The 13,040-nt window shown below is 42.8% G+C and overlaps 1 protein-coding gene across 1 annotated transcript; it reads right to left on the minus strand.

Moving 5' to 3' along the window:
- Nucleotides 1–9,576: 9,576 nt before the first annotated feature.
- Nucleotides 9,577–10,768, minus strand: LOC123089486 (protein FD). Its single transcript, XM_044511157.1, has 2 exons — nucleotides 10,171–10,768; nucleotides 9,577–10,076 (listed from the first exon to the last, which is right to left on the minus strand). Exons 1-2 carry the CDS (start codon nucleotides 10,639–10,641, stop codon nucleotides 9,942–9,944), a joined length of 606 nt encoding a protein of 201 aa, XP_044367092.1. The 5' UTR covers nucleotides 10,642–10,768; the 3' UTR covers nucleotides 9,577–9,941.
- Between the last annotated feature and the right edge of the window lie 2,272 nt (nucleotides 10,769–13,040).

Raw genomic sequence — 13,040 nt, forward strand, 5'->3', positions numbered from 1 at the left:
TCACACTACTGAAGCTTTTTACTTGGATCATCTTCGATCCCTATGTGCTCGTGCTGAAACCCCAACTAGCTTAGTTGAGGGAAAATCTTTAGATGAGCATGCTTGTTATGTGCGACACCGTATATCTGAAAAAGGGAAACTATTATGGGATGAAATTCTACGTTTGCAATGCTATGCTTGGACTTTATGTGAATTATATGATGTTACTTGTTGTTCTGAAAACCCTAAGAAACACCTTCCCTACCAATGCTTGTTTGGTGATAATGGAATCGTATCTTCATATGCTAAGGGTGTTTATAATTACTATGATGTTCAACTAATTGAAGAATTTGTTGCTTTTAAGGGTGCTTATGAAATTGCTTCTTTGATTGAAAAGTATGATGCTACTCTCTACAAATCTGAAAATTTTGCCATACTTGAATATTGCTATGATAATTATGCTTCTAATGCCTATGTTAAACTATATATTGAGGCCTACCCCGCTGTCCAAGAAGAGACTAATATTTTGCAGGAAGCTATGGAAGAAGAAATTGATTAAACTGTGAGCTCATTGGATAAAAAAGATGATGAGGAGAGCGAAGAACAAAAGGAGAAAGAGCGGATTAGCTACCCGTGCCCACCTTCTAATCAGAGTAACTCTTCAACTCATACATTGTTTAATTCCCCTTCGTGCTTACCGAAGGATGATTGCTATGATCCCGTTGATTCTCTTGAAATATCCCTTTTTGATGATGCTTGCTATGCTTGTGACCAAGATGCCAATATGAATTATGCTTATGGAAATGAACTTGCCATAGTTCCCTATATTAAACATGAAATTGTTGCTATTGCACCAACGCATGATAGTTCTATTATCTTTTTGAATTCTCCCAACTACACTATATCGGAGAAGTTTGTGCTTGCTAAGGATTATATTGATGGGTTGCCTTTTACCATTGCACATGATGATTTTGATGATTGTGATATGTATGTGCTTGCTGCTCCTACTTGCAATTATTATGAGAGAGGAACTGTATCTCCACCTCTCTATATTTCCAATATGATAGAATTGCAAGAATCTGCTTATACTATGCATTGGCCTTTACTTGGTGTGCATGAATTGTTCTTTTATGACATGCCGATGCATAGGAAGAGAGTTAGACTTCGTCATTGTTTGATATATATTACTTTGTGATCACTACTAAATTACAAATCATTGTTAATTAAAATTGGCTTTGATATACCTTGGGATCCGGGTGGATCCATTACTTGAGCACTATACGCATAGCTTAATGGCTTTAAAGAAAGCGCTGCCAGGGAGACAACCCGGAAGTTTTAGAGAGTCATTTGTTTCTGTTGAGTCCTTTTATATAGTTTAAAAACAAAAAACAAAGAGGGGAACCTAAAAACTTTTCAAAACGGAAAGTGAAAGTAAGAAAGACACGCATTGTTGAAGTGGGAGCTAGCCTTGAACTTTGTTCATGCTCACGGAAACTTTGTGAGTCTTTATTACAAAAAAATTTCATCAAAAATAGTTATCCCCTTGTACAATTCCATTTTATTATAAAAATAATGTGCCAAGGTTTGCCTTTAGGATGTTTACAATGCTTGTTGATTTGTACGGTGCAGGACAGAAACTTTGGTTGTAGTGCGCGATTTTACATTTTTAACTGGAACGTCAATTAGTTCTGATTCCTTTTGCACTGTCTTGCTATACAACTTTTTTATGTTTCCGAATTTTGGTAGAACTTGTGTTGTAACAGAAGTATGGTGAATGTTCAGATTGCTACAGACTGTTCTGTTTTTGACAAATTCTGTTTTTGATGCATAGTTTGCTTTTTTTGATGAAACTATCAATTTATATCAGTGGATTAAGCCATGGAAAAGTTATATTACATTAGACACAATGCAAAAACAAAATATGAATTGGTTTGCTACAGTACTTAGAGTGGTGATTTGCTTTATTATACTAATGGATATTACCAAGTTTTTTGTTGAAGTTTTGTGTGGATGGAGTGTCTAATCGAGGATGTCTCAATATGAGGAAAAGGAAGAGAGGCAAGAGCTCAAGCTTGGGGATGCCCAAGGCACCCCAAGTAAATATTCAAGGAGACTCAAGCGTCTAATCTTGGGGATGCCCCGGAAGGCATCCCCTCTTTCTTCAACAAGTATCGGTATGTTTTTGTATTTGTTTTGTTCATGCGATATGTGCAAGTCTTGGAGCGTCTTTTGCATTTAGTTTTCAGTTTTCTTTTATGCACCATGCTGGTATGAGATAGTCCTTGGTTGATTTATAGAATGCTGTTTGCACTTCACTTAAATCTTTTGAGTATGGCTTTATAGAATGCTTCATGTGCTTCACTTATATCATTTGAAGTCTGGATTGCCTATTTCTCTTCACTTAGAAAACCGCCATTTGTAGAATGCTCTTTTGCTTCACTTATATTTGTTAGAGCGGGGGCATATCTTTTGTAGAAAGAATTAAACTCTCTTGCTTCACTTATATCTATTTAGACAGATGATAGGAATTGGTCATTCACATGGTTAGTCATATAATCCTACATAAACTTGTAGATCGCTGAATATGATATGTTTGATTTCTTGCAATAGTTTTGCGATATAAAGATGGTCATATTAGAGTCATGCTAGTGGGTGGTTGTGGATTGTAGAGAAACTTGTGTTGAGGTTTGCAAGTCCCGTAGCATGCACGTATGGTAACCGTTGTGTGAAAAATTTGAAGCATGGGGTGTTTCTTTGATTGTCTTCCTTATGAGTGGCAGTCGGGGACGAGCGATGGTCTTTTCCTACCAATCTATCCCCCTAAGGGCATGCGTAGTAGTACTTTGCTTCGAGGGCTAATAAACTTTTGCAATAAGTATATGAGTTCTTTATGACTAATGTGAGTCCATGGATTATACGCACTTTTACCTTTCCATCATTACTAGCCTCTTCGGTACCGTGCATTGCCCTTTCTCACCTTGAGAGTTCATGCAAACTTCACCGGTGCATCCAAACCCCGTGATATGATACGCTATATCACACATAAGCCTCATTATATCTTCCTCAAAACAACCACCATACCTACCTATCATGGCATTTCCATAGCCATTCCGAGATATATTGCCATGCAACTTCCATCATCATCATATACATGACTTGAGCATTTATTTTCATATTGCTTTGCATGATCGTAAGATAGCTAGCATGATGTTTTCATGGCTTGTCCGTTTTTGATATCATTGCTATGCTAGATCATTGCCCATCCCGGTACACCGCCAGAAGCATTAATATAGAGTCATATCTTTGTTCTAGTATCGAGTTGTAATATTGAGTTGTAAGTAAATAAAAGTGTGATGGTCATCATTATAGAGCATTGCCCCATAAAAAAAGAAAAAAAAAGAAAAAAAGGAAAGGCCAAAGAAGCCTAAATAAAAAAGGGGCCAAAGAAGCCCGCAAAAGAAAAAAAAGGAAAAAAAAGAAGAAGAAAAAAGAAAATAAATAAAAGGGGCAATGTTACTATCCTTTTTCCACACTTGTGCTTCAAAGTAGCACCATGTTCTTCATATAGATTGTCTCCTATGTTGTCACTTTCATATACTAGTGGAAATTTTAATTATAGAACTTGGCTTGTATATTCGAACGATGGGCTTCCTCAAATGCCCTAGGTCTTCATAAGCAAGCAAGTTGGATGCACCCACTTAGTTTCTTTTGTTGAGCTTTCATACATTTATAGCTCTTAGTGCATCCGTTGCATGGCAATCCCTACTTCCCACATTGACATCAATTGATGGGCATCTCCATAGCCCGTTGATTAGTCGCGTCGATGTGAGACTTTCTCCCTTTTTGTCTTCTCCACGTAACCTCCATCATTATATTCTATTCCATCTATAGTGCTATATCCATGGCTTGCGCTCATGTATTGCGTGAGGGTTGAAAAAGCTGAAGCGCGTTAAAAAGTATGAACCAATTGTTCGGCTCGTCATCGGGGTTGTGCATGATGGGAGCATTTTGTGTGACGAAAATGAAGCATGGCCAAACTATATGATTTTGTAGGGATAAGCTTGCTTTGGCCTTGTTGTTTTGAAAAGACATGATTGCTTTACTGGTATGCTCGAAGTATTATTGTTTTTTATGTCAAATGATAGACTATTGCTTTGAATCACTCGTGTCTTAATATTTATGTCATGATTAGACATATGATCAAGATTATGCTAGGTAGCATTCCACATCAAAAATTGTCTTTTTTATCATGTACCTACTCGAGGATGAGCAGGAATTAAGCTTGGGGATGCTGATACGTCTCTATCGTATCTATAATTTTTGATTGTTCCATGCCAATATTATTCAACTTTCATATACTTTTGGCAACTTGTTATACTATTTTTTGGGACTAATATATTGATCCAGTGCCCAGTGCCAGTTCCTGTCTGTTGCATGTTTTATGTTTCGCAGGAAACCCATATCAAACGGAGTCCAAACGGGATAAAAACTGACGGAGAATTATTTTGGAATATTTGGGATTTTCCGGAGGAAGAATCAACGCGACACAGTGTCCGAGGTGGCCACGAGACAGGGGGCGCGCCCTGGACTCTCGTGGGCCACCCGTAAGGCAGTTGATGCCTTCTTTTGCCACAAGAAAGCTAAGTTTACGAGAAAAATCTGGGTGAAAGATTCACCCCAATCGGAGTTACGGATCTCCAGATATAAAGGAAACGGTGAAGGGGCAGAAATAGGGAACGCAGAAACAGAGAGATGGATCCAATCTCGGAGGGGCTCTCGCCCCTCCCACGCCATGGGAGCCAAGGACCAGAGGGGAAACCCTTCTCCCATCTAGGGAGGAGGTCAAGGAAGAAGAAGAAGAAGGGGGGCCCTCTCCCCCTTGCTTCCGGTGGCGCCGGAGCGCTACCGGGGGCCATCATCATCACCGCAATCTTCACCAACACCTCCATCATCTTCACCAACATCTCCATCACCTTCCCTCTTCTATATCCAGCGGTCCAATCTCCCGCAACCCGCTGTACCCTCTACTTGAACATGGTGCTTTATGCTTCATATTAGTTTCCAATGATGTGTTGCCATCCTATGATGTCTGAGTAGATTTTCGTTGTCCTATCGGTGATTGATGAATTGCTATGATTGGTTTGAGTTGCATATTTTATTATTGGTGCTGTCCTATGGTGCCCTCCGTGTCGTGCAAGCGTGAGGGATTCCCGCTGTAGGGTGTTGCAATGCGTTCATGATTCGCTTATAGTGGGTTGCGGGAGTGACTGAAACACAAACCCGAGTAAGTAGGTTGTTGCGTATGGGATAAAGGGGACTTGATACTTTAATGCTATGGTTGGGTTTTACCTTAATGAATCTTTAGTAGTTGCGGATGCTTGCTAGAGTTCCAATCATAAGTGCATATGATCCAAGAAGAGAAAGTATGTTAGCTTATGCCTCTACCTCAAATAGAATTGCAATAGTGATTACCGGTCTAGTAACATAGTCAATTGCTTAGGGACAATTTCACAACTCCTATCACCACTTTTCCACACTAGCTACATTTACTTTATTGTTTCTTTATTTAAACAGCCCCTAGTTTATATTTACGTGCTCTTTATTATCTTACAAACCTATCCTATCACTCCTACAAAGTACTTCTAGTTTCATACTTGTTCTAGGTAAAGCAAACGTCAAGCGTGCGTAGAGTTGTATCGGTGGTCGATAGAACTTGAGGGAATATTTATTCTACCTTTAGCTCCTCGTTGGGTTTGACACTCTTACTTATCAAAAACTGTTGTGATCCCCTACACTTGTGGGTTATCACGCCTCGATTCGCTCTAGGGCTCGCACGGTTACCAGAGGAAATTTTAGTTCCCATTCGGTGTCCATGAGTACCCTATCAAGCTTCTCGTATGTCGGCATAGATCGATTATTAGCCCAGGTGAACTACCGCCCAGACATACTGGCCTCCCGAAGATCCAAACTGTCTATGACAACATTGAATAGGAAAGGCCAATAAGTGTCGAAGCGGTCATTATTTTTCTCTTGCTGGTACCTAAGGATATTAAAGTCCCCTGCAATAAGCATTGGATAAGGATTATCCTTAGCTAGGTTCACCAATTCGCGAAGGAAAGTCGATTTGTGTTCATCTTGGGCAGCCCCATAGACTACGACCAGGCTCCATGTAAAATTGTCAACTCTGTTTCATAAGTGAAATTTGATATGAAAATCACCGGTCGAAAAAGCCAATAAGTCCATGGTCGTGGTATGAATCCCAAGAAGGATTCCTCCAGACCTTCCACGAGTTGGTAGACTATGCCATGTGTAGTCGAAACCACCTGATAGGTGATCGAGGACATGCTGGCGAAAATTACATTTACCAGCCTTGGAAATTGCCACAAAATCCAACCCGTGTTCGCGCACACAATCACCGACGTGTTTATATTTAGCCATGTATGAGAGACCTCTGCTATTCCAAAACATGCCTTTCATGTAGAAACTCGGTTCGGTATGGAGCCTTTCGCCTTCTTGGGCGGTTTTTGTTTCTTTTTAGAGGAATGTGATTTATTTTTTTGCGAAGACGTTGTGAAGTCACAAAACATGGACCCAGGTCTTGCGTCAGCCAAACCAACCTCGATAACCTCTCCAACCAAGTGTGAGATAAGCGGACCATCATATTTGGCATCCGCTTCATCATCATCCTCGATTTCGGGGTTCGGTATGGAGGTATTACACTTCGGAGAAACCTTTGAACGGTCAATCTCCATATGTTTAAGTACCCCAACCGACAGATTAATTTCACTATCGTTCTTTCCCAGACACACCGACATTTTTAAGCTAGTAGAAATGCAAGTATCTGAGAAAGAAAGAAAAGATTGACAGGAGGATGTACCTATCGTGGGGTCCGGATTCCTTGAAGCCTGGCGGGGCATCGCCTTCATCAGAGAATGATCATCGGTCGAAGAAGAACCATCAGCGGCAAGGGGGTGACGGTTACTACGTCGGAGGGGTGTGGCCAATCCTCCAGATATAGCACTTATCGGCGTTGATAGCCTAGCCGTTGGTGGAGTCTTCAGCGAAGGTGACGGTGTCCATGCAATCCCAGAGGTCGGTGAAGAAGGACGTGTCGCAGGACCCTCCGAGACAACCGCAATGGGTGCTAAGACAGACCCACTAGTGCGATCCGCTGCTGGACCAGATGGAACCACAGCGACCGCTGCACGTGCCTGAGACGCAACCGGTGGCGTTGTCGAGGAATCCGGCACGCAATCTGTAGTAGGATGAACCTCAGCTGGTGATGCGGCCGGACCCATGGCCGGCTCTAGCGTCGCCGAAGCGGGGCCAGGAACACTTGTTGGGGGATGCTGACCTTATTCACATTGTGGTCTTATTATTTATTTGTTTAAATGATTTTTTCCTTGTATGAATATTACATTTTGATAAAGAGAGTGTTGTAATATTAGGCAAATTCATGATTAATTTTAGTACATAATTCATGACTAGAACAAAAGATGGCATGCAACAATCTAGCATACTACATGAATAGGAAAACATGCACGATAGCATGACACATATAATAATATCAACTACAGATAGATACATGAATGGATGACGATGGAAGTACTGTTCGTTAGCTGCTGTAGGAGCGACGTTGTTGATCGCGATGTTGGCGACGATCTATTGCTGACAGTGATGGAGACGGCGATGAGTAGCACCGCCCGACTTGGACGAAAGACGACCCGTGATGACGAACTTGAGCATTTGCGCAGAGCGCTTCTAAAAAAACCTAATTCGTCCTCACCCGATGCAGGATCGCAAGGATGAACGGTTCCGGAGACCTGCTGCCCCGCACACCGGCGTCCAGGATAGGGTAGATTACGGCCGCGGCGCAAGTTACGAGATGAAGCAAAATCCTAAGTGTTTTCGATGTATCTTTGGCCACGACTGGCAGGATATATATAAGAGGACCTGCCAAAACATCAAAGAATAAATCGGCAAAAGGAAGTTGCGCCCCTGCAAAATTTCAACGAATCATTCATGCGCGCGCCGCCCTGGCACCAGCCCCGCCTGCCCAAGCGAGCAAGCGCGCGCGTGTGGTCTTCCATTTATCTACTTCACACATCACCATGTGTGGTGTAGAGAACCCACTATATGAAGAGGTCTCATACCTTCCCAACTTCCCGGGTGGTACTAAACTTTAGAACCACCACTTATCATTATTCATCGGCCTAATTTAAGATTTCAAAAATTCTTAATGGGCTAGGCCATTATTTCTAACAGGGCGCTCCTTCTCTGATGTCATTAATGAAATCAATGTTTTCATGCTACAAGGGAACAGTGGAAAATGGAGAGTAAGAAGATAATGCAGCCAGAGTATACATCTCGAATTCTCGAGCCACCATACATTTTACCTCTATCACCCGCACTGCCCCCACACTAAATGTGCATCAATTATTGGGTCCCTAGAGAAACTATTTCAACAGAAGAGAAAGGAAATCAGAAACGTTCACGCAGAAGCGGCAGGAATCCTCCGGCTAGCGAGTGTTTTGTCCAGTCGATTCCTTCCAGGCTGTAATCCTACGCACATGTATTTTTTTAGTGCATTGTATGATCTCGATGACGATGTTCGTACGCCCGTTTACGCACAGATGGAGTGTATGTGTAGCTCAACTGTGAGCAGTTTTGGAAGTGATCTCTTTGGTTACAATATATAGGAAATCAAGGGAATACATATGAATAGATGGATGTGGGGAATCTAAAGTGTTTGAAAAAAGGAGAAGATATTCTGCCCGCACAAACAGGGAAAAGAAGAGAAACAAAAGATGCACATGCATGTGTGGTAGTACTAGCTAGATGGATTGATGTGAAGGGGAACGATGAGGCTAGGGAAAGGTGGGCATTGCGTGTCGATCATCCGTGCAAAGAAAAGAAATGATAGTAGTGGTTTATACTCCATTTGGGGCCATTTCCACTTGTCCAAGTCAGGTTGTTTCCATCTCTAGTGCTCCCTCCATAATATAGCAGGCATTGGTTTCCGTCAAAATTGAGCTTCACACACTTTGATCAAGCTTATAAAAAAAACTTGTCTACGTTTACAATACTAAACATACACCATATGAATATACTCCCTCCGTTCCTAAATACTTGTCTTTCTAGAGATTTTAACAAGTGACTACATACGGCGCAAAATGAGTGAATCTACACTTTAAAATATATCTACATACATTCGTATGTTGAGTCCATTTGAAATGCCTAGAAAGACAAGTATTTGGGAACGGAGGGAGTAGATTTCATGGTTAATCTAGTGGTGTTGATTAATTCGATATTCTTATCACATAAAGTTGGTCAATTTTTTTAACATAAAACTTGGTCAATGTTGATAAAGCTCATAACTTTAAAAAATGGAATACACACCATATTAGGAAATTAGGAACACGTCGTTTCTCACCAGATTAGCATTGTCGTCCATAGACATGCACACATAGATACAGTAGCTAACGAAATTAACGGTGAATACCATGTTTGTGGTGCATGCGTGGTGCTCGCCGGTGGGGACATATATTACATAGGATTCCATTCCACGTCTTGCCCGCTAGGTAGGACAACATATAAAGCAGGAACAAAAGGAAATCGAATCCACGTACGGTCTGGCGGCCTCACACAAGCGATCTTTATATCATACAAATCAGCCATCACCTACTTGTGACGGAAATGCCGTTAATTTACATACCTGGATCGATTGATTCGTCCATCACCTAGCTACTACTACGTACTAGCTAGATTACATATGCACATGCATAGTTCACGACTCCCATTTAATATTGATATGTCCATCACCAAGAGCTAGCTTTGGACAATTAATCATGTAGTAAGTAGCAAGCACATGCATTGCGTAGTCTTGTACTGTACTATATAACTAATTAATTAGTGGAATAATTAAGCTGCTGCAGTCGATGAACCATGGCCGCCGCCGACGATCATGGCGCAGGGGCGGAGCGGCACCTCTGCCTCTGCTCGAGCTCGAAGTGGAGAGTGGACCTGCTCCTGCCGCCGCCGCCGCCGCTGCTGCTGTCGGGGACGACTGCCGCCTGCGCCGCCGTCGCCGAACGTTCCTGCATCCAGATGCGCAAGGCAACCAATATCACAATGCTGCATGCTTGCTTGAAACTAATCAAATGGCAATGTCGAATACGCGCGTAGGCGTACTTTGATGAAGTCCTGCTCGCGCTTGATGAGCATCTGGTTCTCCCTGCGCAGCTGCGCCAGCTCCATCTCCAGCTCGTTGGTGTAGGCCTGCTTCCGCGCCCGCGACCGGGCCGCCGACTCCCGGTTCTTGATCATCCGGCGCTGACGGTCGGCCGCCGCCGGAGCATCGACCTGCACCCTCTTGCTGTTGTTGTTGCTGCTGTTGGCTCCGGAGACAGAGGGGAAGCCAAAGGGGTAGTCATTGCAGGGGCTGGAGCCGGAGGGCGTACCGGAACCAGAACCACCGCCGTGGAAGGTGAACTCGACGGAGGAGCTGAGGGTGAGCGCCGTGTAAGGAGGCCCCCGCCGCAGTGGCACCGGGCCGGCGAGGTAGTCCTGGGGGTAGACGGCGGCGGCTGGAGAGCGGATGTGGCACCACTGCGGCGCGGCCGGGGTGGAAGGCAGGGACATGTCCTTCCACAACTCCTCCATCGGAAACACTCCACTCGATCCTACTTGGCCTTCACCTAGTATGTGTCCAAGGTGAGAGACGCTGGCACACGCGTGACGCTAAGCATATATGGCATGCTCCTTATGGCTCTCTTCTCTTAGTTTATAGCCACAAACGCAACGCCCTGTCCATCCATGGGTGGCCTGGTGGGTGCAAGTAATCTGCCGGAGTACTATGCTTCAACGGCGTGTTGCTTGTTTGTCATGTGTGGCTTCGCATGCATGTATTTGTGTGTTTCTGTATTAGATTCTTCTCGGCATTTCTCTATACTTGTATTTCTGTATCAATGCAATTTTTTTCTCGAATAACTTTCGATCTATTCATCAACTGTCAAGGCAGTACAAAGAACATCAAAGGTAATAGAGATTACGTAGACTGTCCCTAGTGACAACTACAAGTATTGGAGAAAGCCAACGGCGCACCGCCGTTACCCCCTCCCTCGCCGGAGTGAGACAAAGCTTGTCACAGTAGACAGTTGGAAACTCATCATGCTAATACCCCTCAAGACCAGCGCACCAGAACAACAATCATCACTGATAAAGAGAAGTGTAGATCAAAATGATCAAAATCTGTAGACACATAAACATAGACGAACGAAAATGAGATCCAAGCGGATCTAGCGAAGACAAACACTGCCGAATCTTGCGGATCTGCCAGAGACACTTCCACATGCCCTCCGACAACGCCAGATGCACCGCCGAACGGGATAGGAGATAGAAGGGGACAACTGCATTCCATCTTCAGAGAGACTTCGTTGACTTGACTTCCTGAGTAGGACACAAACCCTAACCAAATAAAAAAAAATGCCTAAAAACAAAGCCCTCGCGCCGTCAAGGGCTAGGATCCACCGTGCCTCCATGGCCCTAAGGCCACAGGAGACTAAACAGATCGGCGGCGATGTCGATCAAGGCAAGGGAAATCCTAACGGATGTTTGTTTGCTCGAGATATGTTAAAGCCGAGAGATATTGATTGTATCAGGGTGATTGATTTCCTTCTCTCCCGTTCAGCGTCTAGACTTATGTCAGTTTTCTTTTAAAAAATAACTTTGTGGTGCATATATTTTTCAAATGTTTTACGAAACTTTACTGAAAGTGTTTTCACATAATTTTCAGAATATATTTTCTATTGCTTTATTTCATGAATCTTCCATTATTTCAGCCTTTCTTTCTTCAAAAAGTCATATTTTTTTAAAATGTCGTATTTACCCAATTAGGCTAGTCCATTATCAGGTTGCCAACTTGTCATATCTGGCTACACCTGTATGGGTGTATTTCTGCACTAGATTCTTCTCCGTGCAGTGTTTCTCTGTTTCCGTAGTTGGACACCAATGGGCCTCTTCCACTAAAGGTCTGGTTAAAAGAGTTTTGTTTATAGTTTAAATATTTTTAAAAATAATTTATTGAAACTGTTTTCACACACTTTTTCAAAATAATATTACTTTCGATGTGTTTAAGCTTTTTTCACGAATCATCTACATTTCAGTCATTCCCCCAAAAATCATATTTCACATTCAAACTTTTCCTATTTATTTATTCAAATTTATTGTTATAAAGAAAAACTAGAACATTCCACATACAATGACTCACATAAATAAATTATTTCCGTAAGATTTCAATTGATACTATAAACATTTCATTTGTTTCCACAGTTTTAATACCATTTCACACAATTTCGGTAACATTTCACAATTTTAGTTTCATAAATTTCACGCTCAGTGGGAAATTACATAATTTCAGTACCATGTCGCGTAAACCACACAAAAAACTCATACAAATTGTACAAACATCAATGATAGTAACGCAAATTTCACAATGTCTAGTTTCAGAAATATCTCACACAATTTTAACCTTTGTTCTCGATAATTTCACTTCTAGCACTACTTCAAAACACTTCATGCAAAATACACGTTGTTAAATTTGGTTTCACAATTGTCACAGTTCTCAGTATAATTTCAGTACGATTTCCCAAGTTTCATTCTTAAAATTCCCTTTCTATCATAAAATACACAAATCTCATGACCAATTCAGTACCGTTTAAGAGCAACTCTAGCAAACCCCGCAAAAGCCCCCAACCCGCAAAATAACCGCCAAAAAGCGGGCTGGCGGCTAAACCCCCGCCCGAACAGACACCGCAAACGCGGCTGGCCCGCAAAAAATTTGAGGGGCACGGCAAAAGTTCGGCCCCAACCCGCGTATTCGCGGGTTCCCCCCTCCCCCCCCTCGGCCCGTCGGTGCCCTGCATATAGCGGGAGCGGTTGGGGGGGGGGACATTTCAGCCCGCGCTTTTCCCCCACCAACCACCTCCCCTCTCTCGCTCGCCCCGCCGCCCCACCGCCGCCCAAGATTCCGACATAAGTGGCCGGCCGGAGCGCGCGGGAAG

Source organism: Triticum aestivum, chromosome 4B (assembly GCF_018294505.1).
Source record: "Triticum aestivum cultivar Chinese Spring chromosome 4B, IWGSC CS RefSeq v2.1, whole genome shotgun sequence".
NCBI classification, from domain to species: domain Eukaryota; kingdom Viridiplantae; phylum Streptophyta; class Magnoliopsida; order Poales; family Poaceae; genus Triticum; species Triticum aestivum.